Here is a 24409-nt window from a genome sequence, read left to right as displayed (position 1 = left end):
TTTCCAGTGCTGCCCCTCCAGAGCTGACATTTCCACAATAATATATATACATTCCCATACATACACAAGCACAGATAAAACATTAACCATAACATGTCATAAAGCCAACTACTAAGACTAAAAGTAGAATGAGCTTCTGAAACAGGTGATTACAACAATGTGAGTTTCCTGTTGCTAAACTACTCCCATTCTGCATGGAAAATTCTGGGGGAAAGAAACCCAAAAGTAGCACACAGAAGAGGTTGTAGTGGGCAAGAAAGCGCAGCAATGACTTGGAAGAAAAAGCTTGTTCAGCCCCTTAGCATCATCAGGACCCTGAAAATCTGCTCTGCTCATTCCTCTCTTAAAAGGTCAGTTCAGCATCCTCGAATATATTTTTTGCAAACAGGTAAAGATTTCAGGTGTACTGTGAAATACAACGTCGCACTGTTGTTCACTTCTTTCTTAACGTGCGAGGGGTGACCAGTCTGCCATTTTTCCCCACTCCGGGGAGATCCAAGGAGTGCAGAAAGTGTCAAAGGATCTCACTACTGAGTAGGAGCTTTTGAAGCATCAGGATGCAGCTCTACTGCCTTCGCAGGTGAAATGATGGACTCAGCACCACTCCAGGTTAAAAGCTACTTCAGCTGCACAAGGGAAAAAAACCCTGTATTTCATTCAAAGTCGTATATGAGGGTATCTGAATTTGCAACACGCTTTCTTCAGTGCACACTAATTAGGTGTTCCTATTTCAATTCAATATATAACTGCTACTATACAGAAACAGCCATCTGGCTGTGCTTCCCTAGACACTAGAGCTCAACAAGTCCAGTTTCAAACTGCTGTGTGGGACGTGCAGTCATTTTTTTGCAATTGTTTCTTATGATTTCAATACCAAAACAAACACGTTTCATTCCTTATTCTGAAGCTCACATTCAGTCCTTTTTATTTCCAGCATCACAAATCACTTCTCTGAAGAACATATTTACAAGTAAATTGAGATTCCGTAACTATTCTGTGAAATCCATTCCCAGGCTGAACATCTAGTACAGTTATTTGTCCAAAAAGCAACAACATTTTAAAGGTAGTCACTTAATGATACAGCATCTCTTCTGTCCGCTACCTTTATGTCACATTTTGTCTGCTGTTAATTTTATTACCAAAAAAAAGCGTCCTTTGCTATTGTTGTACTCAAGTATTTTGTCTTTTCAGTTTCTATGTTGTTTGCTTTTTTTTTTTTCATTACACACTTATTAGATCTTTCACTCCATTTAAGGAGCACTGCATTCACTAGCCCTGCAAATATTCCCAAGGGATTATTAATATCTTCGAGAAATATGTTACGATAGTCCATTTATTAAGTATGAACTTCATTTTACAGCCTGGAGGACAGTGACCGGTGTCATCAGACACTTTGTTTCTCATCAGACGTAGTCATCTCCCAAATGGTAGACTTGCATTGTTCAAAAATTTACTAAAGATTGAGATCCTCTGCCTGGAGTTTTTCGGTTCAAATCCTTCTCATAACAAAAAATGGTACATTTTCCATCCCTTGGGACCTATCCCAAATTTAGAAATACCTCATACACCAAAAGTAATTTTAACCATCTCTTTCAGTTCTCAACTAGATCAACTCCTTTATAAACCAAGTTATTTTCATATTCATTCAAGACTCAATACGATTTTGAAACTGAAGAGTAAAGAGGAGACACACAGGCACAGGAGTTCAGGATATAACATGGATCGATGGTGCTGGTAAGCAACTTTAAAGACAAATGGATGTGTGCACACACACAGAAACAACAAATCATTGGAGTATTAAAATAACATCAAGTATAGGGTGTGTCTGTTTGGAATAACACGTATTAAAAAGCAAGGACTATATATACATTTTAACAAATACAATATCATTTTATTCCATTGAAAGATACAGAACTTGCTAATTTATTATACACACACACACAAACACAAAACTCAAGGAGAAAGTCAGCTAAGCAGATTCATCAGTTCTGATATTTTCTTTCTGGAGCAATACAAAAGATGAGAGATATTTGCTTTTAGCACCAGGTTTTTTGGTCCTTTTTTCCTTTAGATATCTCTTCTCCCCCCTTTCTAAGTCACAGGCTTTATTCATTTATTTTATCCTTGACTCATAATTTATTGTAGACAATCCAAGCCTTGCTCCAAACACAGAAATACTCCTTTTTACGGGTCTATGGCTGCATGCATAGTAAACATTTTTATATTCACAAAACTGTTACACCTACCCTCGCAGTACTGTACAAGAATGATTACCTCACTTTTCATATCAAAATCTAAAACAAAATATTTAGAATTGTTTAAAATGTTAAGTATTTTAGGGTGCCCTGTTTGAAACCCCTGGAATTTGAATTTCCGCAGTGGTTAGCACTTCTAAAGTTTTGTCAGCACATACCACTGACACAGCTACATTTCTAGAAACGAAGAAATCACAGTCTCAATCCATATTCTGAACGGAGGCACTCTCCTGCTGATTGGAGATCGCTCTCCGTTCCGTCATGCAGAACGAGTCCCCCCGCCTGCCTGCCTCCAGCCCTGGCAGTGGTTGACACCCATCACTCTGCATCTATTTATCTAGTCGCCAACCCCACATCGGAGTGTACATGCCATCTATCTTCACCACAGTTTTCATCTAGCACAGATTTCCTGGTCTTTCTCACTTCATTTCTTCACAATGCCATCTATCTTCACCACAGTTTTCATCAGATTTAGCACAGATTTCCTGGTCTTTCTCACTTCATTTCTTCACACTTAGTAATTTTACTATCTTTTTATCCACCTCCCCACTGCACTCCAGTTTGATGGGTGGGTCCTGTCCCTGGTACAGATCATGACGGCTATGGGGAGAGCACGGAGGGTACCAGCTGAATCAATCCCACAACACTCAACATGGGACAACACAGCAGGCTCTTGATAATCAGAAAGGCTGAGACCTATGCAGACTGACCAGACCAAACTACCATTTCCTCAGCGCAAACAGAATATTCTCAGAACTCACAATACGTTCTTAACAAACCTCTCTACAGAACTTGCATAAATTTGGGCGAGTTTCATGAGAGGAATAAAAGGTGCGTCCTCAGTGCGCCCCAAGAACCCAGAAATATACCAAATTTTACTAATAAATTACTTTATTAATAAATCCAGGAATATTTGGATTTAAATGATCCAAAATTAAAGCAGGAACATTTAAGTTAAAGGACAAAAAATGAGGCATTAAACATGTACTTCTGCAATCAATCAACTTCAAACAGTACTTTAAAGTAGAAAATCTGGTAAGAGACAGATTCATGAACTCTCTTCATTTCTACATAAATTATCTCCGAGAAGCAATAAATGACAACTTTTTCCAAACTTTGCTGCTAATAACTCACAGGTGACTTTATATCACAAGTCACCATTGTGTAGAGTATGACAACTAACATGACGCCTATTTAAACACAATAGGTGAAGTGCTTAAAATAGGTGGAATAATTATTTATATTACAAGTGATGAAATTTTGATTGATAAAGTATTCAGACAATTTACACCGCAGTTATTTGAAGCATTAAGGCACAGAACGCTGATTCTGAAATTTTAAATAATGAAGCCTGAGAAGTGTTAAATATTATGGAAAAACCTGCAAACTTATTTTTAATATAGAAGAATTATCTCGCCATATAATACAAGGTTTAGCGTGCACTTCATACCAAATACAAATTGATCTCAATCAATATGACTGCTACTGTAAAAAAAACATACTGTAAAATTATTTTCACTAGAAAATATAAACTTCCTCTCCCTTTTTGAAGGAATACATTGCCAGCATAAAAATCAAACATTTTTCTCCACCATCTTTTTTCCCATGACATAGTTTCACTAGTCTGGTAATTTTTCTTGCTTTCTTGCTTGTAAAACATATTCACAAATGTAATTTTTTAAAAAAAATCACAAACATCCCCCCACCGCAGCCATAAATTTCCACTTTCCCTGGAGTTTAGGGAATATTGTCTCTGTTGCAAAATTAGGTGTGAATAAATCTCATTTAACAGCTAAGCAGTGAGGCAAAACAGGAAATATAGTTAGAAAGCAGATAAATCAATAGTTTCAATCTTTCTATCCTCAATAAGCCAGAGAAGAAAATTTTCATTTCATTTCTTAAAAGTACAGAAATTTCTCAAAAAAGACAGGCTGGTTTTCCACACGTAATTGTGAACAGAACACGGTACTATGGCTATACGTCTCACATACGCATTCACGATGCCTGCAACATCACGTAAAGTGAAAAAGACTTTACCTGAGGAGAAAAATGATGAACAAATATTCTCACAAAGAGGCAGGGGACAACATCAGATGTCTCGCGTAGTCTTCACTAAATTTACTTTCACTAAGCACGACGACTCTCTTTGCATTGAACAGCAGCCTTTTCCAGAGAGCAGCAGCATCATCAGTTTGTCACATGTTTTCTGTTAGTGTTTGTCAAACCTCTGCTGTCCATAACATGCCAAGTCCCACACAAAAGCCAGGGTACAATCAGACCAAACAGGGATATCGTTCTCAGGAACTTACCAATAGGGGACCTGTGAGCTGAGAAGGCCCTGAAAACCATGCAGAAGACCTTAAATCTTGACCCACAATAATTTTACAGGAAAAACTATAGATCTAGAAATACAGATATTAAAAAAAAAAAAGATCAGTATAGTCGATGCAGGCACTACTGTTTCATTTACTTGAAAAGCATGATGGAACTGGAGTCAGCCTCTGGGTCCTGCAGTAGTTCTGAATGGTTTTACCCTCTTTGCTTGTCTCTTCCTACACCTATCCACACATTTTCTGCTGTCATGTTTCCACCTCTAACCCCATTTCCCTTTTGCTACTATTTGTAAACTCATTCTCTGCCTTTTTTCACTATCTTACTCAATCCTGGAGCTTCCCTTGATCCTATAATATTTACCCTTTCTACTACTGTCTCCAAAATAGACCCAGTGACAGTAAGCCACAGATGCAGAAGACAAGCCCAGTCTAACATGACATGAGATGAACCACCTGCACTACACCTCCGCTTTCAGCCCTAAGTACAGCAGGATTGAGTAGCTCCTGCAGGTGTATGACAGATGTTTGTATTGCAATGTCATGTATTAATCAAAGTGAAAAGGACACCGTTCCCTAATTATAATTTTAAAAGGCCCTTACTTAAAGTCAGAATGAAAGAGAAAAAACATCTTTTCAGATATTGTCTGCAACTGTTGCTTAAGCAAAACTGTAGCTATTTCTGGAATAGAGGCTGCAGCACTTTGCCTGCAGCTGAAGTGACTGGTATCAACTGTGTTTGAAAGATGCTTTTTCCATATCTTTGATTAACATAACTCCTGACTGAAGTTGAATGTTAACGTTTCCTGGATGCTCAGCTCCATCACTGTCTTTATTTTATTGTCTTGACTTCCTGACTTGCCAGACAAATATGATTTTACCATTCAACAAATCACAGATCTTGGTCACAGAATTAAAATGCCAGATTAATCAGACTTTGCATTATTTAGAACTATGTAGCTAGATTTTTCAAGGACACTAGGGCAAAAGAGGACTTCTTTCTCTCTATCACAGCCACTGCATATGAGCATAAATAACTCTTTATAATTCAAGTCCATTCACAGCAAAGAACTATTCCTCATTAAAAATAACACAAATCAATGTCTGCACTTTGCCTCTGCAGTATGAGGAAATAGACCTGAATGAAAAGGGAAATTTGAGTCCTGTTCAAGACCCGCTTAGTTAAAAGCACTGTAGATTTCATGGAGAAACACTTCATTTTCCATACAGTTCTGATACTTACATCAAATTCATTTAGTGCAGCAGCAAGCTCTCCTATGCCAGTGTGCCCCTTGTTCTCATCAGTGGGTGAGGTGGCCTGGGCAGCATTGGAGATACCAGCAATTGCTTCTTGTACTTGCTTGAAGACATAGTCTCTGTTGGCCCTAGTGGCTGCAACGTCAGGGTGACGGAGAAATGCTTGGGATGCAGTATACAACATAGTGGCATTCTTCTTCAGAGCACCTCGAGCTGCAGCCATTTCGTCCCTGCAGTGAGGATCTTTCAGTTCCTATAGAAAAACACACTATTTTTATAGTTGTCAATGAAAGTTCTCGTGTTGGAATGTATTGTCTATACAGCTTAAGTGTCTCTGCATAAATCCCATCCAGTGATTTTCCAGAGATGGAATCAACGACAGACTCTGCCATAAATCACAGAAAGAAATCTCCCTCCTGCCCAAGAAAGTCCACTCCTCCTGTGTAGCTACAGCTGTTACATTCTGCTCCCAATATCTTCTCATCAAAGAGTCTACGTGCTTCCCTTATTCAAAGACCCGCAGAAAATTTATATAAAACATTCAGAATTACTCTTCCTGATTGACTGGATTCAGGCTGCTGATTCCATAAAGGCAATGCGAGTGCAGCAATCCTGTTGCAGCAAGTGCCATAATTTTATAAGTACTATACCTATGTCCTTTATAAAATCATCATAAGGTAGACCTTTACAAAAATCCAAACCTAAAAATATTATATTGTTGAATATGTATTTAGTTCTTAAAGACCTAATAAATATGCCCCTCATTGTTTTTAGCCTTGCCTTCATATTTTGTTCTATTCCTCATATCATTTAGTGTTTGGTTTAATGACATATACTTTCTTTTGTTTCCCCTGACAACAAGCATCAGATACTGTACAATATGTTACCAGAATAAGATGACATTGTATTATTGTTACTTAATCCATGAATTTATTTATTTATAGGATATATCACACTGTCCATGAAAGCCTTTCAAACATTACATAAGGTAGTCCTAACAATATTCATAAGGAGTAACAAAACATTGTTACTTCTATTTTAAAAGTAGCAGCAAAGAAGTCTGGAGAGCTGAATAGTTTACTTATGTTCACACATAGAATCTATGGCAAAAATTAAAGAAGAACACAGATATTCTGGATTTAAAGGTTCTACCCATTGACTAATTTCAACCACACATGACTGACAGGCAACAGTTTTCAGAGACAATTAAGTTCCTAAAAACTATCAGGCTACAAAACAGAACAGATGAAAGGAAAATATAAGAACATCTAAGTAGTAAGTTCTAATGCTGTCAAGGTTTTCCACAGTTATATGGGAAACCTTACTGACATTATAAAAATGCACCTCAAGAAGAAAATTTTAAAAGGTTTATAACTAAGATTTTCTGTTATCTTTTCATACCTCCAGTAAGAACTTAAGAGACATATACCTTCATTAGCTTTCACATTTCTATCTTTTTCCCATCCAGTGTGCTATGCAATAGAAAGACGACACACCCCTGAATGATTGGTGGTATTCAAATACAATCGCAGTTGGAGAGACGCTATACAACTCCACAGTGACAGCACTGTCTGGACTCTTAAAAAGAACAGTGTTCAGGAGAAAGTAATCTTTATTGCCAAGTTGTATAATTGCAGGCATTGAATAAATGTTATCGTGACTTTCTGGTCTCTTTTCCATCCACCTTAGTAATGAACGAATTGCTTTTTTTACGCATCTGAAAATTAATAATGATGGTTTTAAACACAAAGTAGATTTCTGTTCTTCCTGAATTTGAATTATACTAGACTACCAAAGAGCTCGTGCTTTACCAGCTGTCAGAGTGACCTCAAATCAGCATAGGTTAGAATTAAATGGGAATAATCATCAAATTAAAACTGTCCTTAACCTCCTGAATCACTTGCCTTTTCACCCTTCATTCTGTTATTAATTGAAGCCACTTGGAAAATATTCTTAAAGAAACTGCATTTTTGAAAACCTTCATCACATTCAAAGAAAACAATGTGATTAAATTATAGGCCATGACACAGCAATTACTTATTGTACATTTTAAACCAGACGTGCACATAAAGTACAAGATCTTTAGAACCAAGACTGACTTTCTCAACCACTGCTTTAAAATGTACTCACCTGTTGTCGTCTAGCAGCTACATAGTTCAGTTTTACCATCTCTTTTCCAAATTCTTTAAAGCGATTCGCTAAATCTTGCTCATTTGTTGCATTTTTCACTGCTTCTAGTGCTTCCTCTACCTAGAACATAATATATCAACTGTGTTAGCATTTTAATCCGGGTGCACTCTTTGACAAAGTCTGTAACTATTCTACCCAATAATCTCTATTATATGGACCCAATTTAGCATTTACGTCCATCACTGTACAGAGGCTTTATGATAGTCCCACTAACTTTAATTAGGTTTCTTAATAGAGAAGCTGTCTGATTGTCATTCTGCATTACTTTCCATTTACTGTACTTTGGTATCATGTAAAAATAATGTAAGGGGCATAACTATCTTAATTTCCCCACTCACACTTATCAGATGAAATGTTTAATATCTGCAGGTTTTAAAACGAAGTAGATGAGTATGTTCTTAACGTGTGGTACAGGCTTTATGGGACAACAAAGGGAAGTTATTAATTCTGGACAAGAAATGACATTTAAAAAGGAAACTCAAACTTACCATTAAGATTTAAATTTACCCTGATATATCCACACCACTGTGTCTTTGTGAAATAAATGAAACAATAGATTCAACCCAGGATATATTTATTATTTGTTTTTTCTCAGCTCTCAGCTTTCCTTTTTCAGTTACTTTAAAATTGAGAAAAGAATCTACCAAAGAAAACATACCTGCAAGTTACTCAGTCATCCTGTAGCTAACAGGCAAAGATATAAACCCCCAGTTATACCAACAAGTTAATCTTGCATGTAACTAATTACAATAGACTCATAATTCTGTATGTACATGACCACATACTATATTAGTATATGCTGTGAGTGTTACACAAGCTTCACTGCAATAGGCACTATTACTAATTTTAGTAATGCAACAGAGAATTTGAAAAAAATGACCGAGTATCCTTCCAGAAAGCATCTGCATATATTTGCTCTAAAACTTTAATTAAAATGCACTATTTCCCATGAAGTCTGAAGCCTAACTCACTCTTTTGACATGCTTTCAGTGAAAACTGATTACAGTACATTTCAGTATAAATCAGGCTTCGTAACTTTGACGTGCAGAATGATTTTAGTTTATTAATTTTATGGTTAACTTACACCAGTCTTTGTTACCTTTGAGTCAATACAAGAGCTGTCCCTTCATCAATTTTGTAAAATATAAACACTTTTTTTTCCCAGTAATTTAATTTTTATTCATCTAAAATTAGTTTGCCTTATAAAATGGTAAGATAAAAATATGTACACTGCCAATCCTCAGAAATAAATTACCCTTTTTAACCTGAAAAAAAAAAAAAATCAAATTTAAGGTTCATAACTTGAATTTTTCTAAAAACAACCAGAGATGTCTGGCTTCTTGGAAACAGGATTCATAATAACATCTGATAAATGCAGAGATTACAAACCACATTGCCATACACTGCCCTTGCAAATCGGGGCTGCAAACTGTGTAAGTAAATATACTCACTTAGAAAACAGTATTGGACATTTGTGTTTTAAATAACAGAGTACACTGCTGTAACAGAGGGAAGAAATCTCAGATGTGAGAACAAAATTTCTCATCACCTATGAAAGACCTTGAATTTGAATTTTAATCACAATGTTTAGAAAAATCTGTTGTTTATAATACTAAAGTGTTAGTCTCGCTAGCAAAGGACTATTTGAATTACAGTTGCATGGAGTATTGTAGTGGGGAAAAATTAAAAGCATATTTGAGAGAGACAATGCTTACACTGCACATAATCAGAGCCACATGCTGACAATTACGAGAGCAGCATTCTGTTTATCAGAGCAGAGCTCACTAGAATCTGTGCAGAAAAATCTGCCTTTTTCATTATGAAAACTGTTTTCAAACTATTTAGCTTAACTGCACAGTTTGCAAGTTGAAGGGTTCTCATTGTTTTTCCAGAACATAATACTGTTGTACAGCACAGTACAACACTGTACTGTTGTACAGTACACAGTACTGTTAAAAACACAAATTTTAAAAAAAAAAGAAAATAGTTTTTAGACAGTTATTAAAAAAAAGTAACTCTCCGACTCCTCTGCTAAACTCACACATGCACGCTGCAGGCTTTGAATATTCTGTATATGAGTTTCTGCAAAATTTGGTTTTGTTTCAGAGGTTTTTGTTTATTTTTTTATGCAATAAAAGTGAAATAGTCCAATAACTAGCAAAAGAAAAAAAAATACATTTCCCAGTTTCAACTGCAGTCTTTTAATACTCCTGTATAAAAACGTGAATGGTGGCAGCCAAAGTGAATACAAATCCATACCAAACTATCTGGCAATCTTTAATTCCTCTTTATTCTATTTTTCCTCTTTGATGACTGATTAGACACTTGCACTATTGTCTCACTCCAAATTAAAGATTTAATCTTTTGATACATCCAGAAGTCGTGCAGAGAAAAAAAAAGCAGAACAACTGTAGTACCTAAACTCTGCCACAAGATAGCAATACTTTACAAGTACTGAGCTAGTAAACCATCCGGATAACAGGCAAGGTGAGATAAGTAAATGCATCTGTTCAGTTCAGAGAGCTGCTGAACAGCAGTACTAGTCCAGGCATTGAAGATATCTGATAATTTTTACTTTAAGTCTCCGAAACTTAATTTCTGTAAAATTAGAAAATGAATAAGACTAATGTAGAAATGCGTTATCTCCTACTTCTCGTTCAGCACTTTAAGAAAAAACAGTGAAATAGAGTAAGGAATGTGAACAGTGACATCTATTACTGATTCGTTCCCTATTTTTCTACACACAAAACATGCAAAAAGAATACCGAATATTAAAAATGCATACAATTTTCAGATGTGATAGAAGCCTCATGACATCAGCCATATCAGCCAGGATGAGCAAGCGAGTGACAGCAGAAAGCAAGGCACGAGCAGCTCGCACCATGGTGCCCCGTTTCACTGAGGAGCATGGGTCGTCAGCAAACTCCGAAGAGGCGATTCTCATTGTTTCTCCTAGAATTGAAAAAAAAAAAATGGAAATTAAAGATAAGTTTTACACTTGTACTTTTTTCCAGAAAATATAAACAACTCACTAAATAAACTAACTGCTGTTAGGAAAAAATTAATGGCTTAGTTACTGAATTGCTCAGGAGAAATATTTTTTTTTAAAACATGTGCAGCAACTGCCTCGATACTCTCTGCCTTTTTTTCTTTATTCCCAAACTGTTTTTCTTCTAGAGCAGTCACCTGTAACAACTGAAAAGGAAACCAAAACACCAAGACAGACAGCTGAGAGCAACCAGCACAACATAAGAAAAACAGCAGTGTGTGTTATAGATACACAGAACTCACCTGTGCTGGTAGGGAGAACAGGACAGAGCACCCCAACAGCATCATCCCAATTGCATCTCCCTATAATTCTGCCTTCAAACTACATCCTTCTCCTTCACTCCTGCTCCCCAGTCCTTGCTTTCCTGCTCAGATACTTACTCTGCTCTCCTCCACCTAGAAGAGCTATCACTCCTATTAAAGACTTATTTTTTTTTCCCCCAATCATAGAATCAGAGAATTATTTAGGTTGGAAAAGACCTTTAGGATCATTGAGTCCAACCGTTAACCTAGCACTGCCACGTCCACCACTAAACCGTGTCCCTAAGCACCACATCTACACGTCTTTTAAATACCTCCAGGGATGGGGACTCAACCACTTCCCTGGGCAGCCTGCTCCAATGTTTCACCACTCTTTCAGTAAAGAAATTTTTCCTCACATCCAATCTAAACCTCCCCTGGCACAACTTGAGGCCATTTCCTCTCGTCCTATCGCTTGTTACTTGGGAGAAGAGACCGACCCCACCTCGCTACAACCTCCTTTCAGGGAGTTGTAGAGAGCGATGAGGTCTCCCCTCTGCCTCCTTTTCTCCAGGCTAAACAACCCCAATTCCCTCAGCCGCTCCTCATCAGACTTGTTCTCCAGACCCCTCACCAGCCTCGTTGCCCTTCTCTGGACACGCTCCAGCACCTCAACGTCCTTCTTGTAGTGAGGGGCCCAAAACTGAACACAGTGTTCGAGGTGCGGCCTCACCAGGGCCGAGTACAGGGGCACGATCACTTCCCTACTCCTGCTGGCCACACTATTTCTGATACAGGCCAGGATGCCCTTGGCCTTCTTGGCCGCCTGGGCACGCTGCCGGCTCATGTTCAGCCGGCTGTCGACCAGCACCCCCAGGTCCTTTTCCGACAGGCAGCTTTCCAGCCACTCTTCCCCAAGCCTGCAGCGCTGCATGGGGTTGTTGTGACCCAAGTGCAGACCCGGCACTTGGCCTTGTTGAACCTCATGATTCCCTTTGTGACCATCGCTGCTATGATTTTACTGCCCAGTCTCCTCTACTCACTCTACCTATTCGCCATCCCAAACTGCCCAAATATCCCTATTGCTGCCTCTCTGTGGACAAAGCAAAACACTCTTGTATAACACATGAAACATGCTGGTGCCTGGACACATTATTCCTGTTTAATTCCAGCAACAAGCATCTTATTCAACATGGTACTTGGTATGTAAATCAAGATTTGTAAGGATGAACTTTACTTCTTTTTAGCAGATGGAAGTATTAAGAAAGAAGGAGTACTTAATGCTCCCAGCACTGAAAGGGCTTGAGTTCTTTCTGTAAAGCTGAGATCTAATCGCTTTCAGCTACTAAAGGGAATAGTGCTTTTAAAGGAGTAAGACGAGGACTCAGTTGGAATACGGTAACGAAAGGAGGACAGCAAGAAGCTGAAGGAAATATCTGATTGGAAAGAAGGGTGAGCCAGGGACAGTGCAATGCATTCAGAGAAGTAGGCAAGATACCAGTGGCAAAGAAAGACCTTGAAATCAGAAAGTGGGAACTTCCCCCCCCTTATTTACAGCAAGGAATGAGTTGCATAAAACATTTTTTTAAATCATAACCATCTTTCAAAGATTTGATAATCTTATTTAAGCCAACACAGAACATGAAACTCAACCAAAAAGGCAAATGTTGCATTAAATTACACAGAAATGTGGTTAACATCACAAGGAGATCAGGTAAATTCTGATATGCAAGGAAGACTTAGTGAACGAAAAATAAACAGCACACCACTGGAAGTCAAATAAACTAGTAGTTTAATGCAGTGGTAATTGAAAAAGAATGGCACATATCTTTTCCTTTCACACATGACTCACAGCAGACTGTGGAGGGACTTGTGCCATAGGATCTTTCTTTTTTTGTAACCAACAGAAAAGCAATAATATAGCACATTGACCATACAGAGATGTAGAACATATATCAATCCATAATTCTCCAAAACAATTCCAGACACTTAAAAAAATAGTTTTTTCATTAATCATTGGGAAAACAAAATGACGCATTTGTATTTCAAAAGTTACTTGCAAAATAATGTGGTTCTAGATGTATTAGTCCAATCTATGAGAAAAACGCTTGTGTATTTTAAAGGACTTCAAAAGGCTATGGAAAACAACCCAGTACAGAAACCCCTAAACCCAAATCCTAGGTGCTCGCTGTCTCCACGGTCAGAAGCAACTTAGCTGTATCTGCACACTCTCATGTACCAGCTGATGAGTCTTGCTCAGAGCCAGTTCTAATTAGGTTAGACTGTGCCACACTGATGACTCAAGATCCAAGCTAGCGTAGCTGCGCAGGGCTGCCCTAACTTCAGACCAGCTTGGGTATCTCCAAAATGCATTGTGTTCTGCTGTGTAGACTTGTTAAAAGTATTTCAAATAAGCCAGCCTAGCTATGGAATACAATCCCATCGATATATTACCTGGAATTATGTTGTGGCTGTGCCAAGCAAAAACTGATTTTTAAGATGATCTACTGACTTAGCTTTCTTTATGCTGTTATCCTTTGCTGAAAGAAAGCTCGGTATGCAAGTTGCTTTTTCAAAAATTCAGCATTCTCTAAATGCATCATAAACTTCCAGCAGTTTCTATATTTGAGTTTGTTTGTTATGCCCCTTTCAAACCACAATTTTATTAATTCATATAATAAAAGTTTATGCCAGTGCAGCTGAATTAACAGGTTTAAATTCATTTTCACCTGTCTTGCTACTATACTGCCTGAAAACCCATTCTACTGTATCTTCTCCACGACATTTTCAATCAGAGAAACAGCATGTACTCTGCCTTGTCAGGACTACGTACGCATTGCCCGACCAGCCAGCTCGTGGCAAAGACAAGGCTGAATTGCACCTGCCTTGCTCTTGGTGTGAACACAGGTCTGAGGTTTTAGTTTGTTTTCTCCTCTCTCCAGCTGCTGATTTTTTTAACTTTTTAAATTATGTTTACATTTTTTTGCATAGTTTGAAACTGGACAACAATTTAAATAGATTAGGAGTTACCAACAGATCAATAATTATGCAAGCCTCATTTCCCTATGAAATTAGGCTGAAAGAGGAACAAACACCATTTTGAATGAGATTTTATATTCACCCAAACTTTGCTATTATTAAAAAAAAAAAAAAATCCTGTTTGTCTCCAGTGTAAACACTCAGAAAGAAAGTAATTCTAATGTGAAATCAAAGCATATTTACATTGCTTTTAAGACCATTATAACAAAATAAAAAAAAAAAAAATCCCAGATGGCGTAACTTCCCATAAGACAATGCAAATAGCGGAGGAGAAACTTAAGACAGCCACAGTGAATAATTCCAATCACAACTCTTTTCCTTATTATATTACCATTAGGACTGTGTGCTATTATAATTTATGTGCAGTGTATCTTGGATGATAAGCTGATAATATAAAATTTCAGTAGAAAAATTCAAATGGTTCATTTCTAAAGCTGCATACTTTTCTTAGATTTCCATAAGGTTGCCAAAACTCTCAAAAGATTTCTTAAGAGACAAAGAACAAACAATCATTGTCAGATAAAGAGCAAAACTCTCAAAAGATTTCTTAAGAGACATTGTCAGATAAAGACACAACAAAACAAATTTCTCAACATGCTTAAATGTTATATTGCTCAGCATCGCAGAGTCAAAGTTCTAGGTACCTGGTCTCCGCAGAGAAACAACAAGGTCCTCCTGAGGAGGACCACAGTTTGCTGTACCTACGTTTCCATGCATTTTACCCGCGTGCCAAAGATCACTGAAACTAGGAGCAAGGAACTCTGAGGCCACAAAGGTTTTTCTGACACATACTTTAAATCAAACAGTTATTGCAAAAATTTATCAACAACTCTTGGCTGTGAGTGTGCTAAAAATTGGGAATGAAATTTCCACAAATCTTTTTATTATTTTTGAGTCAGTGACTCAAAATATTCCATCTAAAAGGAGAGGCTGAGAGGAGAGGCTGAGAGCCATGACAGAATAGCTTAGAGTCTAGCATCTGGGCAAGGGTTGGATTTGAACTTCCTAACCTGGGAATTTGATTCAAAATGTGGACAACTGGATTCATCTAATCACTGTAACAGTTGGGAAGGCATCATCTTCCCTTTGGTTATTTATTAAAGGAAACCAACTATCACAGCTTTATGTAGAAAGCTTGATCCAATATGCACTCTCAGAGCACATCTAGCTGATGGAACCCACAGGGATACATGCAATGGTATGAAAACCCCAGCAAGGCTTTCCCTTATTTAAGCTCTAAGTTGGATTCAAATAAGATGGAAGTGATTCTGAGCATCCAGCAAAGAAACTTTTGTACGTGAAAGTACGTGAACTTTAGGTATAGCCAAGATGAGATGAAATGGCAGCCAAAGCAAGCATTGGATTTTGGAATCAGATGCCTACAAATTGCTTAACTTCCATTTTGGTACTGAAGAGATTTTACAGTTTTCTGCCAAATTGCCTGTCTGTAGCTTCAGATAAATATTGAGCTATGAAAGAAGGAAATAGTATTTGGTAATTAGCCAGTGGCACTAGGAAAGCAAGCAGGAAAATTATCTTCTTAGGCTTGACTATCCAAGGGAATGCAACCAGAAAATTTATTTGAAAATTAGCACTGGTGGACAGAGGGAAAATGCATGGAGGGTCAAAAAAACAGTTTAAAAAGTTTGGATTATTTATTTAACCTTAGAAAGTTAAAGTTAGGTGAAATAAATCTTCTCCAAAATAATTAAGCAGAAAGTATCAAATAGACATAAACAAATAAGCAAATCAAAAAAGTATTAATATAAAAGTTCATAGCAGGTTGTTTAAGTCTTATAAAGAACGAGTAGTTCATAATTTAAAATATAATAACCTAGAAAGCCAACTGTTATTGGGGAGGAAGGACTGTCTATCTTAGTGCCAGTTAACATATTTTTATCCTTGTACAGCAACAGTACCAAACCGGTCTTAGGCCAAAGGTAATGTTGGAGCTACAGCTAGTCAAATTATTTTTCAGAGAAACCTTTTTATCTGTAAAAAGCCAACCCTACTTGCAGCTATCCATTCCTTTCCAAATTCATTTCAAGCTATTCTTTCATTTATATTAAATTACTTTCAGTGAAAATTAGGTCAACGCAAGAAACACAGACATCTTGAGTCATCAGGTCTGCTTCCTTGCCACTGCAGACAGTCATGTCATAATATAATTAATAATAATCTTAATATGATAATAACTACACTCACAAACTTATCAAGCTTTCATCTTAGAAACAGCTCAGACATTTAACCCCAATTAATCCTACTGGAAGTAGGAAACTCATTCCAAAATGAACTCCAGAATCTGACAAGTTTTTTTCATTAAAGACACTTTAGTTCCATACTGACTCTACTTGTAGGTAATTTTTATCCATTTCTCCTCATGACCCATTTGTCCTTCAAGGAAGCATTCTTATTCCACTGTGTTTCCTATTGTCCCTTTTTCACTTCATGCATTTTTGTGATGAGCCATGACAGATTAAAGGCAGTATTTCAGTCTCCTCTTATCGCATAGAATATCCATTCCTATAATCTTTTCAGCAGCCCTGTGAAACAATTATGTTCCTGGAATACATGTGATAAGAACTGCAGTTTTCTAGGAGATATCATTTGCAGCTACGAGAAATACTTCACCTGATACCTTGCAGGATTCACATACCTTTTTTTCTTAGACACACAGTGTCAGCCATTTTCTCGCTAAGACCCACATACTAAATTCTTTGGCACCTTGCTTTGAGAAATATGTATACATTTAATTTACATTTTGTAAATGAAGAGTCTTAGTTGGGTTAGAAAGTGATTTAAATAACCTAGAACGTTCAGTGGAGAAAGTCCCTATTAGCCACATTAAGAAATGCTCATCATAAAACGGAAAGGAAAGGAAATGAAAGGAAAGGGAAGGGAAAGGGAACAAAAAACCCAAACCAAAACAGAAAATAACCAAACCCCTCCCCGCCCCCCCAAAAAAAAACCCTCAACACTGAAATCCAGCTTAATTCCTGAATTCTAATGATTATTGGTAGAACTGCTGCTTGTGTGAAATTAGGACTCACAGCTGGACAACATTTCATGTGCTTAGATCCATATTGCATGAGGGTGAAAGGTTTTTATTTCTTTCAGAATTCTTTTCTTTTCGCTAATGCAGCCCGGGATACCATTGGCCGCCTTTGCAGTACTGCCAGCAGGTCGAGGGAGGTGATCCTTCCCCTCCACTCGGCACCGGTGAGGCCATGCCTAGAGCGCTGTGTCCAGCGCTGGGCTCCCCAGTACAGGAGAGACATGGACATACTGGAGAGAGCCCAGCAAAGGGCCACGAAGATGATGAAGGGACTGAAGCATCTCTGCTATGAGGAAAGGCTGAGGGAGCTGGGACTGTTCAGCCTGGAGAAGAGGAGGCTCCGGGGGGACCTTACCAAGGTGTATAAATAATAGGAGGGAGGGTGCCAAAAGGATGGAGCCAGGCTCTTTCCAGGGGTGCCCAGTGACAGGACAAGGGGCGATGGGCACAAACTGAAACACAGGAGGGTCCCTCTGAATGTCAGGAAACACTTTTTTTACTGTGAGGGTAACTAAACACTGGAACAGGTTGCCCTGAGAGGTTGTGGAGTCTCCATCCTTGGAGACATTCAAAATCCGTCTGGACACGATCCTGGGCAACCAGTTCTAGGTTGCCCTGCTTGAGCAGGATGGTTAGACCAGATGAGTTCCAGAGGTCCCTTCCAACCTCAACCATTCTGTGATTTTGTGGATCTGATAACAGCCACACAACAAGCCACTTTCCTGCACTAGAAGATGTGTCCAAAGTCATTATTTAGGTTCTGGGATCTCATCAGCTTTAGAAGGTTCAAACCTACAGCTACCGTCTCCCAACATCGCTATCAAACCACTTAGCTTGCTCTGATAGGATTTAACTGGGGGACCTACTCTATCTATCCTTCCTTGAGGGGTAATGCAGGATTAGATTTAGTCATACTCAGTCACTTTCTGCTAACAAAGTTACAGCACCTAGAAATGGAGTCTGTTAGACCTGATTCTCAAAAAAACCCTTTTCCCTTAGATTTTCAAAATAAGATGTCATTTCATTTTGGATATTAAATTCAGGCACTCATATAGGAGCAGTTAAAGATGTCTTCACATGTATTTAACCAGAATCATGTACACATATAAGTCACCTAGTAATCTGTGTAAGGTAATTCAAGTACTACAAGCTTAACTTCTGCAAAAAGCCATCAACAGATGATTGCAAAGGTCACCAAAACTCTGAATGATGCAGTATAACCCAAAACCCGAACATTCAAAAAAACAAACGTCAAAAGGGCAAAAGGAATGTACAGTCCACTGCATGTCTCATGCGGAATCCTATTCAAATTTCGACTTCTCATCATTGAAGTCTTAAAATGGAATAAGGCCCCAAACAACTGGAAAGGTGTTAAGTGATTACTACATAGCGAAAGTGAAAATCAACCTGAGGGAAAAAAAAAAATCAGAAAAACAGATTAAGTCAATAAATCTATACATTTTTTCCTATAATTTTATATACATAGATACACATATTCAAAAACTATGTATATACAAACATCCATTCAGAATTTTTTTATTTTCTGAGTATATTTCCAGAAACTATTAAGTGGATTACTTCCTATTTTTTACTGAAAAGAAAATATTTTTATTATACCAGTAGCTAGGGAAAGTATAAACAACAGAAATGTGTAAGTATTCTGTGATGTCCTTAGACAGATACACATACAAAAATATATGTACATATCTATGCATGTATATCAAAGAGAAATTAAAGATGATGACATGATTTTTTTCAAAAAATAAACAACCTGCAAGTGTAACTGACAAAAAGCAACCGTGCTATTTTCATAAATATGGGCTTCCATAGGATTTAATTTACAAACAAATATTCTGATAAAAACCTGTTTAAAAATATCAGTGTGGCCATATTAAATGGAGTAACAGATTACTAATATTTACAAAAATAATAACCAGGCTAAATAATGAGCGTTTATTGGTAAGACTTGTCTTTGGGAATCCTAGGCCCCTGAGAGCAGTGGGAAAGGCGGCAGGCAGGCTTACGCTTGGTAGGGAACATTTAAATAGACTGGACATGCCTAAGTCCATGAGCCCTGATGGAGTGCACCCACAGATGCCGAGGGAGCTGCCCCAGTTCACTCTCAATTATCTTTGAAAGATCATGGTGATTGACTGGGGGAGCTTCCTGAAGACTGGAAGAAAACAAATGTCATCCTTTCTTTTAGAAGGGAAAGAAGGTGGATCCGGAGAGCTCCAGGCCAGTCAGCCTCACTTTGATCCCTGTAAAAGAGATGGAGCAAATACTCCTGGAAGCCATTTCCAAATTTATGAAGGAAAGGAACGTGATTGGGAATAGTCAGCATTAATTTATGAAGGGGAAACCGTGCCCAATCAATCTGATAGCCTTCTACAATGAGATGACAAGGGGAATCATAGAATGGTTTGGGTTGCAAGGGGCCTTTAAAGATCACCTAGTCCAATCCCCCTGCTGCAGGCAGGGACATCTTTCACTAGATGAGGCTGCTCAAAGCCCGGTCCAACCTGACCTTGAACACAAGGAGAGCAGGAGATGTTGCTTATCTCGACTTTAGTAAGACTTTTCACTCTACCTCCCGGAACATCCTCACAGAGAAACTGATGAAGTGTGATCTTGCTAAGTGGATAGTGAGATGCATTGAAAATTGGCCGAACTGCTGATCTCACAGGGTTGTGATCAGTGGCATGAAGTCCAACTGGAGGCAGGTCACTAGTGGAGTATTCCATGGGTCAATACTGGAGCCAAGACTGTTTAACCTCTTCATTATTGACCTAGATGATGGGACAGAGAGCAAGTTTACCAATGATACAAAACGGGGAGGGGTGGTTGATACACTAGATGGTTGTGCTGCCATTCAGTGGGATCTCAACACCCCAGAGAAACGGGCAAACAGAAACTTAATGAGGGTCAATAAAGGAAAATGCAAAGTGCTGCAACTGGCCAGGAGTAACCCCAGGCATCAGCACATGCTGAGGCCCAACAAGCTGGAAGACAGCTCTGCAGAGGAGGATCCAAGGATCCTGGTGGATAATAACATGAACATGAACCAGCAGTGCACCCTTGCGGCAAAGGTCAGCAGCATCCTGGGCTGCATTAGGAACAGTGTTGCCAGCAAGGTCGAGGAGGTGATCCTTCTCTATTCAGAACAGGTGAGAACATGCCTGGAGTGCTTTCTCCAGTTCTGAGTTCCACAGTACAAGACATACATGGGCATACTGGGGCAAAAACCAACAAAGGGCTACTAGATGATTAAGGGATTGGAGTATCTGTCATATGAGGACAGGCTGAGAGAGCTGGATGGCTCAGGGAGATCTTATCCATGCATACAAATACCTGATAGGAGAGAATGAAGAACAAGGCTCTTCCCAGTGGTATCTAATAAAAGGACAAGAGGCAATGGGCATAAATTGAAGTGGATTTTCCATTTTTTGTTATTATTTTTTATTTTTATTTTTTTGTCAGAGTGATCAAAAAACAGAATAGGCTTTCCAGAGAGGTTGTGGAGTCTCCATCAGTGAAGATATCCAAAATCTGACTGGACACGGTTCTGGGCAACCTCCTCTAGCTGACCCTCCTTTAAGTAGGGGCACTGAATATCTCTAGAGGTCCCTCCCAGCCTGTGGAGGGATTCAGTGAAATCTCTCCTTCCTCCAGATATCAAACAACTTCAGGAGCGTGCACAACAGCTAGTGCCACGACAGTGCTGGAACAAGACCTGAACTGTACAATTTCTTAACACTGGAAGCCAAGATGATCTACTCTCTGGATCTTATCAGCTCTTTTCTTCAAATGCAATCACATAATGTTTAACAGTAGTGACAAAAGCAAAACAAATATTTTGATCATGGCTTCTTTAGGACTAATATGTAATTCGCAGTTTCTTGAAAAACAAAGGCACAGTCACTTTGTTTTATGGATACAGAATGGGAATCCTGTTTAAAAGAAGTTACTCTCTTCAACCAATTTTCTTATGATACATGACTATTCGGTGCAGCAATAATTGTGTTTCCTTTGCCCGACACACTCCTGCTGCCTTCATTGTGCCAAGTCTGGCAGGAATTTCCCGCTATGGTAAACTGATTTTCTATAAGCTGGCAAAAACCTAACCAGACAAAAAAATACCTACCTTCTACTTGCTTATCAAACTAACTGTCTTCTCTTACATCAGAGAAATTACGCCAAAGCCAACACGATGGGTTGAAAACACGTTGAAAAATAATTGTAAAATGTATAGTATTTAAGTAACAAATGATGATTTAGATTTCATGCAGTTTACAAAAAAAAGTCCTGTAGAGATAGATGCATTTCATTTACACACATGAAAAGCTGTGAATTTTTATACACCATTTGCTATGGAAATCATGACTTGGACTTATCATGAGTAAGGAAGATATCTTCTGATCCATGTCTTCAGAAAAAGCAATTCCTATTTTAGCCTAGTGCAAGTTGCTGGGGATGGCATACAGGAAAAAAGAGTAAAGGGATGCCTGAGAGGTTCCAATGTTGATTACTGGCACATTTTTTGGTAGAAGTGCATAAACATGCTGTGTTGAGCTACTAGAACTTTTAGAATCATAAGCAGACTTAAAGGTAGGCATCTACCTATTAAGAAAGGAAGCTCTTAATGGTTAATACACTGAGGAAATGCCATTTTTCCAAAGCCTTGAAGTGTTTATTAAGAGATAGAAGATGGTGGGCACAAAGCAGCAATCTAGAGAACAGCTATGATCAGTAGGGGATGCTGACAATACTCCAAGCACCTGGAAATAATTAAGGGAACAATGACAGCTTGAGTGTATGTACCATTCCTGAGCAGTTCTCAAATGGAAGAAATTAATAAAGCTATGGTCTAATTAATCCATCTCTTTTAGATTTTGTCTTTTGTTCTACGTGTCCAAGATTAAAAAGACTGTGACAACTGATCCATGACCTAATTAAAGTATTTTAGAGTGCTCTCCTTGTAATTAGAGCACAACCATTGTTATGAAGCTATTCTAAATTAAAATAATGTATAGACCCAAACTGAGTTGCAGTTTCCACACAGAACAGTGTTTATGATACTAAATGATAATATGATAGACTTATATCCCATATAATTGTTAATAGGGTATATTTAAATAATGTAAGCAGGTTTTTAATCCTTTCTTCATGGATGCTGTCTTGTTATTAAAACAAACAAAACCAAACCCTTCAGGATGCAAAGATCTGCAATTTTATCCCCTTTGGACTTGTCTAGAAACTCACCAAATAGAGTAGGACCACTTACTGTCCATTTCAGTGTACTTGCCAACTGTCAAGTTTCTGATTCAGGAATAATGGACTAAATCTGGTCTTTGATGGTTGGTTTCTCAATGTCTATATTCCTCCTACCTTAATAATCATATTGGTTATTTACCCCATATCTTAAATTATCGTATTTTGTTTCCAGTACTTCAAAATCCATTCCCATAAGTGAAAATAGTTCATTTCAGTAGTAAACTCTGACATTGTATAATCATTTGTTAAAATTTGGGAAGTAATTTGTAGAGTATTTTCATATAGAAGAATGCTGTGTACTTACTAAATATAAATATGCATTAAAAATGCTATTCAGAATTCCCAAAGCTTCACATGAATGGCTGTTAAATCTTCATCTCCCCTTCCCTAATACTTTTCTTCTAAATCTTTACTACTATGTCCCCTAAACTCATTTCCCCTTTCACTTGCAGTTGGGATTTTGTTCTCTCTCTGTGGAAGAATGACCATTGTTCTCATCCTATTAATAGATTTCAAGGCCAGAAAAGGCCATATATGATCTAGCCTGATCTTTTCCCATTACATTTCAGCTACTAGAGCTGCATCTCTCTGGAATTGATTATACAGACAATCTAGTTCACTTAAATTTGACTCACTTTACGTTTGACATTTAGATAAAGTGATGGAAGATGAATCACTGTATTTTAAAGCACAATGGATATCCTTAAAGTTAGTATGTATTTTAGATTCAATATTCGCATTTAGATCCAATAGCACACCATCTCATTCACTTCATAGACCATTAAAATGTATAATTTTAATTAACCCAACTACTTCTTTCCTAAGGGATAGTAAAATACCAAGAATACAGAACTTTAAGATATTTAGCCACATATCTATGACAATCTGAAACAATTATTTCACAAATGTTACATTTTAGAAAGAACTTTTCTAATTAATAGTCAGATTAATAGTGCATTTGAAACATCACTGATACACTTAAGTACAATAAAACATTAATTAAATTTCAATGCAAAAGTAAATTGTTTTGGATGTGAGAATCCATTAGCATTTCTAATCCCTATTTGTCTGCAGCTCTCAGCTACTCCGCAGTTTAACATCCTTCAGGGATAAACTAAACAACTGATTAGCCTTCACTGAACTGGAGAGTTCATGAACATCAACATGAACATTTTAGATGTTCAACATTGTCGTTGGTGCTAGGGAATATGAAAACACACTGGACCTCTTAAGATATCAATAAACACAGAAGCAAGTTTAAAAGTTCAAACTCAACTGAATTATAATGTGGCCTTATTTGTATCCTAGCAAAAGTCATGCAACTGAACTTCCATGTTCTACAGAAGACAAGAAAAATGTTTCTTTTTATCTCAAAGTAGCATCTGTGTTGCCAAATTGGCTATCTCCTTGCTTTATTCCAGTGGCCTGATAAACCTGATTGTCCAAGATGTGCTGGCTTTTGCTGGGATAGAGTTAATTTTCCTCATAATAGTTAGTATGAGGCTACGTTTTGGATTTGTGCTGGAAACAGCGTTGATAACACAGGGATGTTTTCGTTACTCTGAGCAGTGCTGACACACAGAGTCAAGGCCTTTTCTGCTCCTCACCCCACCCCACCAGCGAGCAGGCTGGGGGGGCACAAGAAGTTGGGAGGGGACACAGCTGGGACAGCTGACCCCAACTGACCCAAGGGATATTCCACACCAGATGACGTCATGCTC

General features: G+C 38.0%; 1 protein-coding gene across 1 annotated transcript in view; it reads right to left on the bottom strand.

The window, feature by feature from the left end:
• Positions 1-24409, bottom strand: part of LOC103908339 (catenin alpha-2) — a 490379-nt gene that overhangs the window by 394504 nt on the left and 71466 nt on the right. Inside the window, 3 exon segments of the mRNA XM_009290697.2 lie at positions 5829-6095; positions 7973-8092; positions 10818-10984. Coding sequence (XP_009288972.1) covers positions 5829-6095; positions 7973-8092; positions 10818-10984 — 554 coding nt within the window.

This window comes from Aptenodytes forsteri, unplaced genomic scaffold (genome assembly GCF_000699145.1).
Source record: "Aptenodytes forsteri isolate BGI_AS27 unplaced genomic scaffold, ASM69914v1 Scaffold236, whole genome shotgun sequence".
Classification (NCBI taxonomy): Eukaryota; Metazoa; Chordata; class Aves; order Sphenisciformes; family Spheniscidae; genus Aptenodytes; species Aptenodytes forsteri.
Note: the sequence above shows the minus strand (reverse complement) of the source record. Positions and strands in the feature narration are given on the sequence as shown.